Below are 20,888 nucleotides of genomic sequence, written 5' to 3' on the forward strand. Positions count from 1 at the left end.
GAGAAATTGGACTGCAAAAGTTGTCCAATTTGGCCTGAGTACACCGATACCCGATATGTGGGAGTAAACCACTGTTTGGTGCACGGCAGAGCTCGGAAGAGAAGGAGCACAGTTTGACTTTTTCAACGCAAAATTGGCTGGAATTGAGATCGGATGCCATTTCGCATTCGGAGAACCCCTGATGTGCCTAAACAGTGGAAACCCCCCAATTTTAACTCCAACCCTAACCCCAACACACCCCTAACCTTAATCCCAACCCTAACCACACCCCTATCCCGAACACACCCCTAACCCTAATCACAACCCTAAGCCCAACACTCCTAACCCTAATCCCAACCCTAACCATAATCCTAACCACACCCCTAACCCTAATCCCAACCCTAACCCTAACTTTAGCCCCAACCCTAAGGCTGCCGTCACACTAGCAGTATTTGGTCAGTATTTAATATCAGTATTTGTAAGCCAAAACCAGGAGTGGAACAAATAGAGGAAAAGTATAACAGAAACATATGCACCACTTCTGCATTTATCATCCACTCCTGGTTTTGGCTTACAAATACTGATGTAAAATACTGACCAAACACTGCTAGTGTGACGGCAGCCTAACCCTAAGTTTAGCCCTAACCCTAATGGGAAAATGAAAATAAATACTTTTTTTATTTTATTATTTTTCCCTAACTAAGAGGGTGATAAAGGGGGTTTTTGATTTACTATTTATAGCTGGTTTTTATGTTTGGCAGCTGTCACACACTAAAAGATGCTTTTTATTGCAAAAAAATAGTTTTTGCATTACCACATTTTGAGAGCTATAATTTTTCCATATTTTGGCCCACAGAGTCATGTGTTTTATTGTGACCTCTTTCTTACTATTGCTGCAGTGTTTCATGAATGGGTTTAGGCTTACAGTCCAGACCACAGTATTACTAGTTGACTGGAGAGGCACAATATGCAATGGGTTGATCTGAAGGAAATAGCTCAGGGTGCTGAACTAGAAAGCATGTCAAAGAATGTGTTAATTAGGACCCATGCAGCCAGAAAGAGAAGAGGGAGGGGGAAAGTAGCCATGAAGCAGAGAAATAGAGCCTGCAGCAAAAGTAAAATGTTGGCCTTGTTGGCAACAAGGATATTTTTCTTCCAAATGTTCTACAAAATCAACACATACTATCCTGGGAATCCAGATGTCTCCCTGTGCCCCATTCACTCCCCAGGGACCCACACTCACTGTCCACATTTTTGTGGGGATGGACAATCTGTTTCACTCATGATACTCACTGGAGCAGCCTGTACAGTATTAATGCAGGACCACATCTGAGGACATACTGTCCCCCGAATATGTAACTTGGGAAGGGAAAGAGGGACAACCTACTAAATTACAAGTGACTCAGCCTCTCTGACTGAATTTGCTTGATTCAATTTCAATTGAGACTCAGGTTTTAGTCTCCCCTCATGTATTTTTGAATTTGTTAGGGACAGAAGTGTTGCAGAAAAGTGGAGCCTGCATAGACTAAATGAAGGCCCCAGTGTAGTCTCCTGTCCCTGACAATTCCCACAGCCCTGTACAGTACGGGCTCTGAACCCCATTCCCAACCTATTTGGTTCGAGAACGCACCCAGCCAGCTGTGAGCATGTCACAAACTTTATTTGGGAAAACTACCCATTCATCCGTGACAGTACAACTAAAACCAGGTCTCCAAAACAGTGTATAAAGTAGGAAACTATTAAGTGCTGTCAAGAATACGGCGATACATGATCAAGTCTGAGAGCTCCAGACGAGCTCTTATTGCCCTTATAACTTCACCGTTTAACACCCCCCATATAACTATTAAACACTGTAATGTTCTAAATCCAGCTACACTACTATCAGTGGATTTAGAAAGGGGTAACAATTTTGGGATGGGGAAAGAGCCAAAACCTGCCCGTTTTTCAAACTAGCAGATGAGGAAACAGAGTTTGACATGACACACGAACATGACTGTCAGGAAATGATGGAGGCAGACTCATAAGGCTTGTTAGATATCACTGATGTCCACCTCACTAACCCCCTCTGTTGAATATTTTGTAGATGGTTCCAGAGCTTGGATCAATGATCAAGAACTGTTCATCACCGGGCATGCAGTAGTCCACAATTGTAAGTAGTAAAACAAGAACCACTCTCCTCCAGCTGTTCTACGCCAGAGGCTGAGCTGAAGTAGCTCGCTGCAGCACGTAACCTGGGAAGAGGTAATGAGATTCATGTATTTTTGGACTCTAAGTATGTTTTACAGGGTGGCACATGACTTTGGCATCTTTTGGTCGAGCTGTAGTTTTCTGGCCTCTGTTGGCAAACCTATGAGATGGTAGAGCAGCTTCTCACAGCACTCACCCTTTCCTGAAGGGCAGCTATTGGCGCACACACAGGAACAAACTCCACTTACAGTAGAGATCGCCTTGGCCGACCAGGTGGCAAAAGAAGCAGCACGACCTCCAACAGCTATATTGGACATAGCAGAAGCGGCATGGGCCTAAGCGGGTGCCCTACGGCCATTGTCAGAGGTATGGCAGGTAAACACCAGGATTTGTCTGCCACGCTGCCTGTTCCCCATGGTGGTTGCCCTACCACATTTTCCCCAATGAACAACTTAAAGGGTGTGATGTGTGCAGTGATGCTACAAAACTGGTGTGCCCCAGGATTCTTGAATGTGGCTACAAAGAATGTCTTGTTTGTGCGAAACAACCCCGGTAGACCTATTCGAGTCCCACAGAAATGCACACCAAAACCAGATTACCCGTTTCAGAGACTGCAGATGGACTACATACAGCTACCTAAAGGTGGGTACTTATATGTCCTAGTATGCATTGATCTCTTCCCAAGATGATCTGAAGCATGGGCCGTGATGAGTTTATAAATAAATTGATCCGTGAAAAGGTTTGTAGATATGGGGTGCCCAAACTAGACAGTGACAGAGGCACACAGTTTACTGGAGAACTGATGAAACAATTCATGGCCACTTTTGGAATAGAAAAGGCTTTCCATGTTCCCTAGACTCACAAAGAAGTGGGAAGGTAGGACGCCTTAAATGGTACTCAAATAAAAATCCAGAAGGGCATGGAAGAAACACACTGATTCTGCGTAGATTGCTTACCATTGCATTCAATGAGGACCACCCCAAGGGTTAGAGAGAAACTGTCCTCATATGAAATACTGTTTGGTAGTGTCCCTAAGACAGGGCGGTATTTCCTGCGGAAGCTACAGGTCTCCTACAGTTCCCTTGCTGAATTTGTCTTGTAGTTGCACAAACATCTGACTGTTATGCCTAACCGTGCTTTTTCCTCTATCCCAGACCCCAACTGTATAAGCGGCACACACTGGCACCAGGAGATTGGGTTGTGGTCAAGCGACACATGAGGATTGGTACCCAGATACAGTGAGCCATTTCAAGTACTACTGACCACTGACACTTATGTCAAGATCCAAGGCAAAGACACTTGGATCCATGCCAGCCACTGAAAAAGTCCTGAATCCCGGCAGCAGCAAAGATTATGACCCTGCCCCTTTGGACCATGATTATGGCAGTTGCATTCCTTGCCCTAGCTCTCAATAAGGTACTAAAGGAGGACTTGGACAACAAACTGATTATCATCAAGTCCGGCTGCGACAGTTTCTAGACATTCATAAGAACTGCTGGATATGCACCCATAGCCCAATATCCTCTAATACCATGCCATATCTCACAGAGCCCCTAACCCCATATGAGGCTTTCAACTATAGCCATTTCCAAGAAGAGACTTTTGATTTTGCCCATTGTGATGGAGGAAACCAAACCAGCAACAATGTGGTTCCGATCCAGATTGTGGGGTGGGCAGAGTCCATGGTAACAGATAAATCTTACAGATAGCTTAAAACGTTGGTATAAGCTGGCCTAGTACAAGGTAAATTCATAACACATAGGGCTAAGAAGTTTACAGTAAAATAATTTAAAGTGAAGCCTGTGATGCCCACATTTCGAGGACTATGACAGAGCACTTCTATGATTTGTGATGATAGATATTTTCAGGAAATCATGGATATTTGAACAATATTGAGTTGTGGTTTACAGATTTTGCCCATACTTGTGAATGACTTGATCCTTTTGATTACCCTTTTGAGTCTGACATGCCAAAGGACTGAGGTCGGTTTCCAAAACAACCAAACTTGGTTGTGCCAAACCACCAATGCAAGGACTTTTGACTTATACACCATGTTCCAAATTATTATGCAAATGATATTTTTCTCCGATTTTCCTAAATGGTCGGTGAAAATGGCAATCAGTCTAATAAAAGTCATCACCCGTTAGAGTATACATCAAATTTTATTGAAGAAACCTCCCAATGATAACAGTATAATCTCCAAAATGAATAAAAACTCAAAATGCACTGTTCCAAGTTAAGCACAGTAGAATTTCTAAACATTTGATGTTTTAAAGAACTGAAAATGGTCATTTGTGGAATTTGCAGCATTAGGAGGTCACATTCACTGAACAAAAAAGCTATTTAACTCCAAAACATCCTAACAGGCCAAGTTACATGTTAACATAGGAACTCTTCTTTGATATCACCATCACAATTCTTGCATCCATTGAACTTGTAGGTTTTTGGAGAGTTTCTGCTTGTATTTCTTCGCATGAAGTCAGAATAGCCTCCCAGAGATGATGTTTTGATGTTTACTGCCTCCCACCCTCATAGATCTTTTGCTTGATGATACTCCAAAGGTTCTCTATAGGGTTGAGGTCAGGGGAAGATGGTGGCCACACCATGAGTTTATCTCCTTTTATGCTCATAGCAGCCAATAACTCAGAGGTATTCCTTGCAGCATAAGATGGTGCATTATCATGCATGAAGATGATTTTGCTCCTGAAGGCACACTTCTGCTTTTTATAACATGGAAGAAAGTTGTCAGTCAGAAACTCTATATAATTTGCAGAGGTCATGTTCACACCTTCCGGAACCTTAAAGGGCCCTACCAGCTGTTTCCCCATGATTCTGTCCCAAAACATGACTCCTCCACCTCCTTGCTGACGTTACAGCCTTGTTGGGACATAATGGCCATCCACTACTCGATCCATCTGGACCATCCAGGGTTGCTCGACACTCATCAGTAAACAAGACTCTTTGAAAATTAGTCTTCATGTATGTCTGGGCCCACTGCAACCGTTTCTGCTTGTAAACACTATTTAGGGGTGGCCGAATAGTAGGTTTTTGCACCACAGCAAGCCTTTGAAGGATCTTACACCTCCAGAGGGACTCCAGAGGTACCAGCAGCTTCAACTAACTTTTTGCTGCTTTGTAATGGTATTTTGGCAGCTGCTCTCTTAATCCAATGAATTTGTCTGGTAGAAACCTTCCTCATTATGCCTTTATCTGCATGGACTCGGTCTGTGCTCGGTTTCAGTCACAAATCTCTTCACAGTATGATGATCACTCTTAAGTTTTCGTGAAATATCTAATGTTTTCATAACTTGTCCAAGGCATTGCACTATTTAACGCTTTTCAGCAGCAGAGAGATCCTTTTTATTTCCCATATTGCTGCATGCTTAATAATGTGGAACAACATTTTTAAGTAGTTTTCCTTTCATTAGAATCACCTAGAAAACTAATTATCACATGTGTTTAAGATTGATTTCAGTGATCCCTGAGACACAATACCATCCACGAGTTTATCTGAAAAACAAAACAATAAAATCTTTATGACACTTAAATCTAATTTGCATAATAATTTGAAACACAGTGTATACATTGTCTTGGGAGACCCACTGACATCGTACCCTGGATACTGCCTAAGGATTTATATCTAGTATGTGGTCACCAGGTCTATAAATGGCTTCTCCCGGGTGCAAAAGGAACCTGCACTTAGCACGCCTTACGCCTGTCCCCAAACATTCCCTATATAAACGATCTGCAGGCAACCGCCCCAGACCAAATGATAGACCTCATAGTGGAAATGAGGATATTGAATACGAGTATATATTAATTTACCCTTTCATTACATAAATTTTGGTATTACTAGTTTATGAAATTGCAAGAACTGGTATATTTTTTATGACGACACTATGTAAAGAGAGCAAGATCAAGTAACATAGATCGTCAATTTACACATCTGCAAAATATTACAGTGCTCCTCCAGCAAAATCATGTATGATGAGATTTACAAACAAGGTATCTGTCAGTGAACAGGATTAATCCCCTCCAGGCTATGTCCAGACATTCAGTATTAGGCAGGCCTTTGGATGCAGCACATGTCCACCGCATCCAAAGTGCTGCTGGCTTTTGAATGCAGGTAATTCCCCATGTGTTCACTGAACCCGCACCCAATACATTTTATGGTTGAGATTTATCTTGCAGAGACTCGCGTCTCCGCAAGACAGACATGCTGTGGTCTGGAAAGATGCGCACCATGTCCGTCTCTGCAGGGAAGCCGCATGTGCCGATGCACACATAATGGACATGGGATTTCTTGAAATGCCATCCACTATGCTGTAACATCTGGCCGTTGCGGGTTGGATGCTGCGGATATACACAGCATCCACTGACTGTGGGAACATACCCTCATAACATGAGGAAGTAGCTGATGGATTGTCTGTAACTAATAAAAAGGGAAGAATTGTTATGGTAACTATTTATACTTTGCTTTATTATTTTAGACAATTAAATCTACCTATATATTTTTGATACAGGAAAGATATATATCTTGGTACCGTGTTAGCCAGTAGATAGAAAAATATTTAGAATTGAGAGTCCTCAGCGGTTGATACCTTTTAATGGCTAACTGAAAAGATGGTAACAAATTGCAAGCTTTCGAGACTACTCAGGCCTCTTCATCAGGCATAGACTAAAAGAAATTCTGGAGAATCACATATTTATGCACAAAACATCACGGAAAAAAAAAAACATGGATAAGACAGGTGACATAAAGCAGAATTACCACCCATGGTGAGAGTCTTATTACACCAGGGCGTTCATCTGGTCAGGCTTGGATGGAGTACCACCGTATCCACAGTCAATATTATTCAATTCCCAGCCATGAGGCGTGGAACAGACCTGTAACTGATTTTGAAAAAGAAAAAAAAAAAAAATCTGTATTGGGAGGAGACTTCCTTTGCATTGTATTTCTTTGTTATGCGGGCTGCAAAGGAGGGAAGAGGTGCCGGGGACCAATGTTTCCCATCAGGACCAATGGCAAAGGGAGCTAGGTAAAAACATCTGTACTTCTGATTGGCATAAATCGTTCATTCTTACTCACAAATTATCTATATCATGTCACATCCAGGAAACTAATTACAAGATCGATCGTCTCCAGATTGTACAGGGCACCAGACCACATTCATCACATGTATCCTAATTAGTGTTGAGCATTCCGATACCGCAAGTATCGGGTATCGGCCGATACTTGCGGTATCGGAATTCCGATACAGAGTTCCGATGTTTTTGTGATATCGGAAATCGGAAGTTCCCAGTGTATGGTTCCCAGGGTCTGGAGGAGAGGAGACTCTCCTTCCGGCCCTGGGATCCATATTCATGTAAAAAATAAAGAATTAAAATAAAAAATATGCATATACTCACCCGTCCGGCGGCCCCTGGACCTTACCGCTGTTAACCGGCAGCCTCCGTTCCTAAGAATGAGGAGTTTAGGACATGCGATGACGTCGCGGCTTGTGATTGGTCGCGTGAGCGGTCACATGAGCGGTCACGCGACCAATCACAAGCCGCGACCAATCACAAGCCGCGACGTCATCTAAGGTCCTAAACTCCTCATTCTTAGGAACGGAGGCTGCCGGTTAACAGCGGTAAGGTCCAGGGGCCGCCGGACGGGTTAGTATATCCATATTTTTATTTTAATTCTTTATTTTTTACATGAATATGGATCCCAGGGCCGGAAGGAGAGTTTCCTCTCCTTCAGACCCTGGGAACCATCCAGGATACCTTCCGATACTTGAGTCCCATTGACTTGTATTGGTATCGGGTATCAGCGATATCCGATATTTTTCGGGTATCGGCCGATACTATCCGATACCGATACTTTCAAGTATCGGAAGGTATCGCTCAACACTAATCCTAATATAACATAAGTGTTGGAGATGTGACTCCACTGTAGGTAACATGACCCATATTTAGTGGTCTTGCCCCTGAATATCCAAATTGTGGACAGGATTGTTTGATCTCTTCAATAAATTATTCTGCACCAACTTCCTGAACGCTCCAGAAACAGCTTTACTATCAATATTCCCTATATCTATATCTACCATTAAAAAGGGGCTTTTTAGAGTATTGTTAGCTGCAGTGAGAGATTATCCCCAGACATTGGAAATCACCCATTCCAATTTAGAATATATGAGAGCTTGGTTACCTTGGACATCATTCAGAAATTCATCTGAATTTAGCACTTGGCTAACATCACCATTCTAGTGATTTTGAGCCATTGATATCACACAGAATATGCAAAATTCCCCTCCCTATACCTTCCTCCTGTGTTGGCTTTTGTGTTCCTCCCAATTCTTCCCTATCGGGTCTCATCATTTGAATACAACAATTTATTCACATAACATGATACAATGTTTCAATACTATTTGTTGAACTATACTCTCGCTTTCCAAATAAGTATATGCTGGTTAATATACTTACATTTTGTTGATTATACTTATTGTGCAACCTGAATTTGATATATGTTGAAACATCGACTGTTGATTATAACTTCAATAAAAATATATTGAACCAAAAAAATAAATAAATAAATGGAAGGAACATAAGATGACTGTCAATCTTTCTCGATCTGGAGCTCCATGCAAGATCTCGCCTCGTGGGGTAACAATGATTGTGAGAAAGGTCAGGAATCAGCCCAGAACTACATGGGAGGACCTGGTCAATGACCTGAAGAGAGCTAGGACCAGAGTCTCAAACATTACAATTAGTAACACACTACGTGGTCATGGATTAAAATCCTGCAGAGCACAAAAAAAAATTAAAATACAGAGATTATAGGATGGGATTACAAATGATTCATTTAAAAAAAAAAATAAAAATCAGCTGCGATCCCCTGCTGTAATGTCGGTTTACTCTCTTTCGCTTCCTGCCCAGGAGCTGTGATATGATCAGACCATGTCCCTGTACGGTCAGACAAAGCAATTACCCAGCATACAGCAGGGGCACATTTATAAGATTATATCAGCACAGGAACATTTTATTTAAACACACCCAATTGTGGAAATTATTATTATTCCCGGATGATTGCTCAAAAGTAACTTGTTAGTGGGAAAACCCCTTTACGTTCTGTATTTCTATTGTAACAAATACTTATTTCATGCATCATTGTGTCGGTTTTTATCATGAGTGTGGTCACCAGTGTTTTTCCAATATGAATAAAGAAAGAAATTACGACGCTTAGAATATACTTTCAAATGTTAAACATGTTCAGCACATGCTAGTGGTGATATGATGAAGGTTACTCCAGTTCATAGGCCGCTCAGAGTTAACGGAAAGTGGGAACCGCAGCTTCACTGACCGGTGGTAACCTCTATGACATTACCGCTCATCACTGCAGCTACGCCCGAAGCACAGTTCATTGTCTCCTGGATGTCAGGATGAACGACAGCATCATGCCACTGTACATTAAGACATCCAGATGCAGCACAGATGGATTACGGCGCATGACACAAACAGCAAACTGATACACGGATGTTACATACGTACATATGCATGGCTCAAGGACATGGACTTCAGCAGTACAGGAATCACCAGAACATGTGAAGGAGGCCTTAGTGACAGATTTCTTAACCCCCTAGTGACGGAGACAATTTTGTCCTTTATAACCAAGCCACATTTTTTTTTAGATGTGATCAGTGTCACTTTATGAGGTAATAACTTTGGAACGCTTCAAAAGAATCCCACTGATTCTGTTTTTTTGAGACACATTGTACTTTAGGGTAGTGGTAAATTTAGGTTGATATGTTTTGCGTCAATTTGTGAAAATATCAGAACTTTGGCAAAAATGTAAAACAATTTGCAATTTTCAATTTTTATATCCTTAATCCCTTCACGACATATGATGCATATTTGCATCATAAGTCATGCCACTGCGCTTGATGCAGACTCAGGCGCTGAGCCTGCATCTTTCCCTGCACATAATGGACAATTGAATCCATCAGTGGTGCTCCATTTAATGACGTGATTGGGGTGCCGATGGGTTGTCATGTGCCTGTCATCATGATCCTCCTGTGAACACCAGCCGGTAGCCGGCATTCACGGCAGATTGCGATTACTGTGTTTTGTACAGCACAAATGATTGGACGATTGCAGCTCCAAGTCCACTAAGGGGACTATTAAATACAGTAAAAAGTGGGGAAAAAAGTTCTAATAACCTCCATTTTGAACCACTTAAATTAAACAAAAAAAAAAACACCCCACATTTGGTATCACTGCGTTCATAAAAGTCAGATTTATCAAAATATAGTAAATTCGATTCGTAAACAGCATTAAGACAAAACCAAAAACTGAAAAACCCCAATTACGTCTTTTTTTTTTGTCCGCTGCAACATTACAATAAAATGCAATAAGAGGTGACCAAAACACCTTATCTACCCCAAAATGGTATCGGTAAAAACGTCTGCTCAGGGTGCAAAAAATAAGCCCTCACACAGTCCATCTCCCGAAAAATTAAACGGCTATGGGTATCGAAAAATGGCAAAAAAATCGAAATATGTTATTCACCACTTAAATAAAAGAAAAAAAAAAAAACTAAAACTATATATGTTTGCCATTTGTGTACTTTTACTGTGTGTGCCAGATTAGCAGAAACCCGCCATAAGTGGAAACCCCCACAAGTGGAAACCCCCACAAGTGGAAACCCCCACAAGTGGAAACCCCCACAAGTGGAAACCCCCACAAGTGGAAACCCCCACAAGTGGAAATTGCAATGCTTAAGGATTTCATCTGGGGGTGTAATGAGTATTTCGATTACACAAGTGCCTCACAGAATTTTTTAACATTCGGACTAGGAAATTAACATTTTAGCACTAATTTTTTTATTTGGTGCAAATGTGACAGTTTTTATGGAAAAGTGGGCAGAAAAAAAGCCTTTCCTTACACATAAAAACTGTGAATCTCATTTTGAGTTTGCCAAAAGACAAGTGGGAGACTTCCCAAATGTATGGAGGAAGGTGCTGTGGTCAGACAAGAACATAATTTTACTTTTTGGCCACCAAGGTAAACGCTACATCTGGCACCACAGCAACACAGCTCATTACTAGTGATGAGCGAGTATACTTGTTGCTCAGGTTTTCCCGAGCATGCTCAAGTGGTCTCCGAGTATTTGTGACTGCTCGGAGATTTAGTTTTCGTTGCCTCAGCTGCATGATTTACAGCCGATAGACAGCTTGAATACATGTGGGGATTCCCTAGCAACCAAGCAACCCCCACATGTACTCAGGCTGGCTAGCAGCCGTAAATCATGCAGCTGCGTCAACAAAAACGAAATCTCCGAGCAGTTACAAATACTCTGAGACCACCCGAGCGTGCTCGTGAAAACCCAAACAACGAGTACACTCACTCATTACTACTCATCACCCCAAGAACACTATGCCCACAGTGAAACATTGTGGTGGCAGCATCACACTGTGGGGATGTTTTTTAGTAACAGGTCGAGGGAACGGTCAGTCTGTCAGTGATTTGAGACTGGAACGAGGTTCATCTTCCCTACAAGACATTGACTCAAGGCATATTGCTAAAGCAATAATTGAGTGGTTTAAGAGGAAATGTGTAAATGTTTTGGAGTGGCCTAGTCAAAGCCTAGACCTTAATCCAACTTCGAATCTGGAGTTAGACTAAGATTACTGTTCATCAGAGAAAACCCATAAAACATGAAAGAGTTGGAGCTATTTTGCATTGAGAAATAGGTAAAAATCCAAGTGACAAGATGTGGAAAGCTTGTACAGACTTCTCAAAAGGAGTCTCTAGAAAGTAATGATTTTAGGGTAGTAAATAGTTATGCACACCAAGTTTTCAGTTATTTTTTTTCTCACCACATGGTGAGGTACACATGGTGAGGTAGAAAAACATGAAAAATGCCAATGGGAGTGAATACTTTTGCAAGCCACCATATGATCAGTTACCCATATGATACTCCTTTACTACTGAGACACTAGATCTGAACACAGACACACACTTCTAAACAGCTTTACCATGTCTGCATATATTCATGCCCTTGTAAACGTGCGCTTCGTTTATACCCCAAAATAAAAGACTCTACATATTAGGTTTCAATATGCATTTTATTTTCAGTGGAACCAATTGTTATCATCACAGAACGTCTTCACATTTGATGCAAACATGAGAGATCAGTTACAATAGTGGCACAGCTGCAACCTTTTCACTACTGGAGGGCGCACAGACAAAATGCTTTGCAAAGTCTGTAAACCCTTGTGTGGAAAGGATGTAAACAAAGTAAATATAAGATTTAGTAGCTCCACTCTGTAAAGCTCTAACTGCACTGCAGTTGTGAAAACACAAAAATGTGTTGTGCCACAAAACAAAAAAAGCTAAGCGCGCTGAACGCAAAGTTAGCATTTATCAATATATTTGCTTGCAAGCTTTTCAATAACTCAACAACTAAAACTATATACGTAAATGTGGCTTACAAAGTCTTCTAGTTAATCTAAACTAGTAAATATTAGGCTTCATGCTTATCATTTTCAGTAAGTCAATGTGTGCTTAATGTAGCTCATTCTAATATAATTTACAAGAAAAATTAACTGGTGCAATTAGATAGGATATTACTTCTATCGGGTTCCTGCTGCATTATGAATTGATGGTGGGCTGTCGTGATCCGATAGGAAGGATGTGGCCACTGCAGACTCAGGAAGCAGAGATGTCAGAACATGACGGCATACAGGGCATGTTCCAGACTGGAAAGAGTAATGAATATTTAGTTATTATGCATGCAATTTCCTTCCTGTATTTGAACCCATTGCAATTAAAACACAAAAAACAATAACCGTGCCCAGAAAAATAGAAATGATTTTCAACACAATACACAGTGTAAAATTACATTTCTACATTGCAGACAACATATGTTAATGCTCAATAGAGCGTAATCAAAGCCGTTACAATGTGCACAGAACTTCCCTGTGGAGAGAACATTGTGAAGATAAAATCTAGGGGCAAAATTAAAGCGAAGCTCCACCTTTTGGAATCTGTTTTAAAGTATAGCTCCACTTTAGTTAAAGCCCCCCGGAAGCCTAGGAAGCTAGAAGGTCTATAAACAAAGCTTGGTAACATGTATTTAGTTCACTACTCCATATGAAGTCTGAGACACTGAGAAGAACTATTAAGCTTGCGTCAATCAACCCCAGATGAAGCCAACCATAGTGAAATGTGCATTACAAAATTTTCTCTACATGTAGTCTTTCTTACTGTGGATTTTGGGTTCATGTGGGGTAAGGGGGCTGATTATTGGTTGCGTTGTCGAATTCGAACATCGCTTGGTGAGGTTGTTTCTAGAAATCTTGCTGCCCCTACATGAACACCAAGTGCCACATCTTGTTTAGTTTTGCCTTTGTGTATCCATTACATATGCTTTTTTGCCTTGTGTTTATCTTGAATCTAAAACTTTTTTGTAATTTTTAAAATATGTTCTTGAATGGTTTAGGGATGTGTTTTTGCTGTTTTTCCTGCACAAAGACAACTTATGGTTATTGCTGATTTTAATATGGGATTATTTAAAACACAACTATCCCAACCGTTGAAAAGCAAAACCTCAAAATGGATATTATGATTAATATCTTCCACATCTAGTTAACCATGACGTCATACAAGACAGACAGACAGGCAGACAGACAATCTTGACATGCAATATATAACTGGTGTGATGGGACTGACTTGACATTAGGACAACAAATATCTGCCTTTCTCACAATATGTAAAAGCATAGTTTGTGTAGCTTAGAGCTACTAGGATGGTGAGCGAACGATTAAAGGACCTGGGAATGTTTAGCTTGCAAAACAAGAAGACTGTGAGGAGACTTAATAGCATTTACAAATATCTGAAGGGATGCCAAAATGTAGAGGGATCATGCTTATGCTCATTTGCACATGGAAACATGAGAAGCCATGGAATGAAACTAAAAGGGAGAAGATACAGATTAGATATTAGAAAAAAAACTTTTTGACAGTGAGGGTGATCATTGAATGGAACAGGTTGCCACGAGAGATGGTGAGTTCTCCTTCAATGGCGGTCTTCAAACAAAAAAAAAAACCATAATCAGGTTCCTCGTATCATATTCTCATACACTTTATGCAGTTAATAGCCCTCTGTGTCTGTACTGCTACATACTTAGGCAGTGAACTGGTTCATGTAGCTTTACATGAACACCCGAGCCTTACACTGTGGCTGATCCAAATAACTAAAGCAATTGTTACCATCCACCTCTCGCATCTCCCCTTTTCCTCATAGTTTGTAAGCTTGCGAGCAGGGCCCTCATTCCTCCTGGTATCTATTTTGAACTGTGATTTCTGTTATGCTGTAATGTCTATTGTCTGTACAAGTCCCCTCTATAAGTTGTAAAGCGCTGCGGAATATGTTGGCGCTATATAAATAAAATTATTATTAGGCTGGACAGCCATGTGTCTGAGATGGTTTAGTGAATCCTGCATTGAGCAGAGGGTTGGACACGATGACTCTGGAGGTCCCTTCCCACTATAAAACATTCTATGATTCTATGAAACTGTGAGCAAAATGGAAATAAACAGATTTTTTGCAGAGAGGGGCTATCACGAGTACAGAAGACAGTGTGCAGACTTCATCCAACCGCATGCTAAGGTCTAAAACATGATTGGAAGAGAGAAAAAGGAAGTTCCAGCTCCTATAGTGCTAGCAATATTCTAATAGGAACCACGCACTTAAAATGATTGGATGGAAAATTAAAGAGCATGTAAATCTGAACAGTTCCTGGATATTCTAGGCTGGTAGACGGACCACAAACATTTTTACTTTTTTTTTTTTTTAATCAGGAATGAAGGCAGCAAGATTATACATTTCTTTAAAATTTGTGGAGCAGGACAGCTGTGCAGAAACTTTTCTATTTATTTCCACGGAGAAAGACTCTAGTATTGTTGACTAACTTATTAGATATTCACTTAGAAGATACTTACTTTTTGCAACCACAATGTCACACATGGCTTATGGAAGACGTGGTGACAAGGGAGTTCTGTTAAAACTTCATCTTTGATATACTCGCTACAGCATATGGCACAGCACTGCTCTTGACCTACAACTAAAAGAAAATTAAAAACAAGACTTAAAACATTTCTTCCAGGATGGGGTGTTATATGCCATGTCAGCCCACATTAACCACTTCTCGATTTGCTTTCAATAAGAAAAACAGCTCTAAGCACGGATGAGAATAGATAAGACAAAGATAAATGGTTTCATTATTCCCTTTTAACTATGTTTTAACTATGGCTGTTTCTCAAAAACTGGAGTGTTGTTGGATGTACCAGTATCAATTTTTATAATACTCCACAAATATATGCAGAAAGAGAAAAGAAACATTATAGAAAAATAGGGTCTAAGGGGTATCGTTTCTCCTTATGGAGAGTGACATACCATCTCTGGCTTGTCAAGGTAAGGAGGCTTATTTGCCGTACAATTCTCCTCTGGGAAATTAAATATGCAAATTGCCTCTTCTGAGAAAAAGAGGACTTAACTCTATAGCGCCACCTGTTGGAAGTAGCGATCCTACAAGTCACAATCAACCCTATAACGAGTCGTGCAAAATGACTTAGGATAAAAGCCAAATCAGTATCTCAATTCGCAGACACGGTGTTTCTGGCTGTTGGCCCTCGTCAGTGCGAAGCATGAGAACTGATTTGGCTAGGTGAGAGGCTCTGGACTGGGGTCTAAGGGGTATCGTTTCTCCTTATGGAGAGTGACATACCATCTCTGGCTTGTCAAGGTAAGGAGGCTTATTTGCCGTACAATGCTCCTCTGGAAAATTAAATATGCAAATTGCCTCTTCTGAGAAAAAGAGGACTTAATTTCCCAGAGGAGCATTGTACGGCAAATAAGCCTCCTTACCTTGACAGGAGGAAAAAGCAGCACAACCTAAAACCTGTGTTTTTTTTGCACTTAGTCATTGCTTTCTATGGGTGAAAAAAATGCTGAAAGAAGTGACATGCTGCAGTTTTTAAAAAACACAGCAGTTTTCCAGTTTATTCAGGAAAAAAAAAAAAAAAAAAGTGTGCATGAGATTTTTGAAATGTCATAGATTTTGCTGTTAATGTAAAAAAGTTAAAATTCGCATTTAAAAACGTAGCAAAAAACCGCAACGTGTGAACATAGCCCTGTGATCTGAACCAAGTGAAAAAAAAAAAAGAACGAATAATGGATGGCTCCTAGGACAGAAAATATAACGGATGGTTCCTGGGACACATGTAAAAAAACACCACTTCCCATTGTTTGGACTGGAATATAATGTGAAACAGGATGAAAGAGAAAAGGTATACATCTTTGTCTTTTCTACATTTAGTGTTGTGTTCACTTCAGGTGTTTGCTTCACACATACGCCAGCGTCTTGACAGCACCTGAAGGGTTGACGCAGATTAAAGTTTCTCTGCAGTTGCTATCACCTTGACCTCATTTGTTCCCACACACATATATAAAAAGCCAAACAATCAATCATGTTAAATATGTAGTCTGATCTCCCAGCAAAATGTTCTAGTGCAGGAAGATCCAAGCTGATGGATATATAGGTTTGTGGTAAACACTAATACAACTTCATTAAAATCCCTGCACTTTAGAACCATCTCCGTCAATGCTAAGCTCCTAATGAATGATTTACATCTATCCATGTACAATTATACATGGAAGTTTGACTAAAATAAATCCTCAATTTTTTTTTATTTTTTTTTTTAAATCAAACCACATTAAATGAGTGAGAAAGATTGATGGGTCCGATCAGAGGGTTGTCCATCAATCAGACAGCCACATAATATAAATATATATAATATATATTTATTACACAACTGTTCATAATTTCCCCAATATATTAAAGTAACTCCAAAGGTGAATTCTCACCTTTCAGTTAATCCAATATGCCCTCTTACCATCATTTCAGTATCATCAAGGTTCCCAGCTTAACGTTCCTAAATTATAATTTCATGCTTTATATCTTACGGTTGTGTTCATCAGTGATGATGATCTGTGGAAGACACTCAATGCTTTCTTTTGTGGCTGGAGGGTGGGCCTGTTCAACATCTACCGCTAGAGACTCCAGATGTGCCAGAGCAGTCTGTGTAGACAAAGGCAGTTACAATACAACAATACAAAACAATTTCAGTCAACAGAAGTGTACCTCATGTTAAAACTGGTTTTCTAAACTTTAAGATAATGTACAAATAATTTGCATACGAGATTGAAAAAAAAAATGCATTTCTGAGAACACAATTGCATCTACAATCTGTAGTGGGATTCAATATCTTCTTTCTCTGTTTAAAACACAAGTGATAAAGAGGATCACTGATTTGACTATCGGTGTTGGAATGACTGTATATTCCTGATATTATAATGAGCTGGACTCATTCAAGTCAGGCATGAAAAAAAAATTATAACGGATTATACAACTGTTCTGACAGACTTGATGAGGCTGGTGTATTTACTCTCAAATTCTAAGATCTAGTTAACAATGTATGTAGTTTATATTGTAAAATCTGATGATTGATCCACATTAATTCCAAATGACAGTCACAAGATAATATGCAGTACAAATTACAGCAATGAAAGTGAAAACTACCTCCATAGCTTGTGCAAGTCTCTCTTCAAGAGCCATGTATGTAAGAAACTGAGAATCCATATAGGACATGGCTTGAGCTACGCCAATACCATCTCCAAAGTCATCTAGCAATCTAAAGAGTAAACGTCAGAAAACAATACAAATATTTTATTTATATCACTATAAAAAAAAATTATATAAATATAATATGATAGTAGACAAGGATCAGAAGACAAATGATAATAGATGTGGCAGTGGCAAGTGACAGCAACATCGGAAAGAAGGAATATGTGAAGCTGGAGAAATACCAGGGCCTGAAAGGAGAACTGAAGAAGATATGGAAGGTGAAGACAACAGTGATTCCATTGCTGATAGGAGCACTTGGAGCAGTGACCCCTAAGTTGGGAAAATGACTACAACAGATCCCAGGAGCAACATCTGAACCCTCTGTCCAGAAAAGCGCAATGATGGGAACAACTAAGATCCTGCGCAGAACATTCAAAGTCCCAGGTCTCTGGTAGAGGACCCGAGAATGAGAAAGGCCAAAAAAAGACCACCACATTTGGGGGGGGGGGGTTAAGAAGGAAGTTTTATACAGTTGTGCTCAAAAGTTTACATACCCCATCAGAATTTTTGCTTTCTGGGCCTTTTTTTCCAGAGAATATGATTGATAACACCAAAACCTTTTCTCCACTCATGGCTAGTGGTTGGGTGAAGCCATTTATTGTCAAAATGCTGTGTTTTCTCTTTTTAAATCATAATGACAACCCAAAACATCCAAATGACCCTAATCAAAAGTTCACATACCCCATTTCTTAATACAGTGTATTGCCCCCTCTAACATCAATGACCGCTTGATGTCTTTTGTGGTTGTTATGGATGAGGTTATTTATTTTCTCAGATGGTAAAGCAGCCCATTCTTCTTGGCAAAAAAACTCCAGTTCCTGTAAATTCCTGGGCTGTCTAGCATGAACTTTACTCTTGAGATCTCCCCAGAGTGGCTCAATGATATTGAGGTCAGGAGACAGAGATGGGCACTTCAGGACCTTAACTTTGTTCTGCTGTAGCCAATGACAGGTAGATTTGGCCTTGTGTTTTGGATTGTTGTCATGTTGGAACGTCCAAGTACGTCCCATGCAAAGCAGTATTTGCTGATAACGTGCTGCATTCATCTTTCCTTCAACTTTGACCAAGTTTCCCGTTTCTTTGTAGCTCACACATCCCCAAAACATCAGTGATCCACCTTCGTGCTTTACAGTAGGAATAGTGTTCATTTCATCATAGGCCTTGCTGACCTCTTTCCAAATGGTTGTGGCCAAAAGGTTCAATGTTGGTCTAGTCACTCCATATTACCTTGTTCTACACTGTGTGCAGAATTATTAGGCAAGTTGTATTTTAGAGGATTATTTTTATTATTGATCAACAACTATGTTCTCAATTAACCCAAAAGACTCAAATATCAAAGCTTAATATTTTTGGAAGTTGGAGTGGGTTTTTTTAGATTTGGCTATCTTAGGAGGATATCTGTTTGGGCAGGTAACTATTACTGTGCAGAATTATTAGGCAACTTAATAAAAACCAAATATATTCCCATCTCACTTGTTTATTTTCACCAGGTAAACCAATATAACTGCACAAAATTTAGAAATAAACATTTCTGACATGCAAAAACAAACCCCCCAAAAATTAGTGACCGATATAGCCACCTTTCTTTATGATGACACTCAACAGCCTTCCATCCATAGATTCTGTCAGTTGATTGATCTGTTTACGATCAACATTGCGTGCAGCAGCCACCACAGCCTCCCAGACACTGTTCCGAGAGGTGCACCGTTTTCCCTCCCTGTAGATCTCACATTTTATGAGGAACCACAGGTTCTCTATGGGGTTCAGATCAGGTGAACAAGGGAGCCATGTCATTTTTTCTTCTTTGAGACCTTTACTGGCCAGCCATGCTGTGGAGTAGTTGGAGGCATGTGATGGAGCATTGTCCACTTCTTCCTGTACCACTGCTTGAAGAAGTTGTCTTCCAGAAACTGGCAGTAGGTCTGGGAGTTGAGCTTCACTCAATCCTCAACCCGAAAAGGTCCCACAAGTTCTTTGATGATACCAGCCCATACCAGTACCCCACCTCCACCTTGCTGGCGTCTGAGGCGGAGTGGAGCTCTCTGCCCTTTACTGATCCAGCCTCTGGCCAATCCATCTGGCCCATCAAGAGTCACTCTCATTTCATCAGTCCATAAAACCTTTCAAAAGTCAGTCTTAAGATATTTCTTGGCCCAGTCTTGATGTTTTATCTTATGTTTCTTGTTCAAAGGTGGTCATTTTTCAGCCTTCCTTACCTTGGCCATGTCCCTGAGTATTGCACACCTTGTGCTTTTTGTTACTCCAGTAATGTTGCAGCTCTGAAATATGGCAAAACTGGTGGCAAATGGCATCTTGGCAGCTTCATGCTTGATTTTCCTCAATTCATGGGTAAAAGAGGCGCAAAATTACTGCCCAACATGCTTCTTGCGACTCTGTTGGCTATTTGCCATGAAACGCTTGATTGTTTGGTGATCATGCTTCAAAAATTTGGCAATTTCAAGACTGCTGCATCCCTCTGCAAGACCTCTCACAATTTTGGACGTTTCAGAGCCCATCAAATCTCTCTTCTCACCCATTGTGCCAAAGGAAAGGAAGTTGCCTAATAATTAAGCACACCTTATATAGGGTTTTGATGTCATTTGACAACACCCCTCCTCATTACAGAGATGCACATCACCTGATTTACTTAATTGGTAGTTGGCTCTCAAGCCTGAAGAGCTTGGAGTAGGACAACATGTATAAAAAGTATCATGTGATCAAAATACAATTTGCCTAATAATTCTGCACACAGTGTACAAGTTTTGAGGCTTGTTGATGTGCCGTTTTGCGTATTGTAGGCAAGATACTTTGTGGCATTTGCGCAGTAATGGCCTTCTTCTGCCGACTTGATCTTGCAGCCCATTTTTCTTCAAGTGCCTCTTGAAACAGCCACACTGCTAGTTTTCAGAGAGTCCTGTAATTCAGCTGATGTTATTTGTGGGTTTTTATTTGCATCCCGAACAATTTTTCTAGCAGTTGAGGACAAAATTTT

At 40.4% G+C, this 20,888-nt stretch overlaps 1 protein-coding gene across 2 annotated transcripts in view; it reads right to left on the reverse strand.

The window, feature by feature from the left end:
* Positions 1-12,258: 12,258 nt before the first annotated feature.
* The window catches only part of PJA2 (praja ring finger ubiquitin ligase 2), a 76,873-nt gene continuing 68,243 nt past the window's right edge, over positions 12,259-20,888 (reverse strand). For both annotated transcript variants that reach the window (XM_077290132.1, XM_077290123.1), the window contains 4 exons: positions 17,792-17,903; positions 17,176-17,290; positions 15,153-15,274; positions 12,259-12,908 (listed from right to left, as the gene is read on the reverse strand). In XM_077290132.1, coding sequence (XP_077146247.1) covers positions 12,783-12,908; positions 15,153-15,274; positions 17,176-17,290; positions 17,792-17,903 — 475 coding nt within the window. In that variant the 3' untranslated portion in view covers positions 12,259-12,782. The remainder of the gene's footprint in view (positions 12,909-15,152; positions 15,275-17,175; positions 17,291-17,791; positions 17,904-20,888) is intronic.

This window comes from Ranitomeya variabilis, chromosome 1, assembly GCF_051348905.1.
Source record: "Ranitomeya variabilis isolate aRanVar5 chromosome 1, aRanVar5.hap1, whole genome shotgun sequence".
Classification (NCBI taxonomy): domain Eukaryota; kingdom Metazoa; phylum Chordata; class Amphibia; order Anura; family Dendrobatidae; genus Ranitomeya; species Ranitomeya variabilis.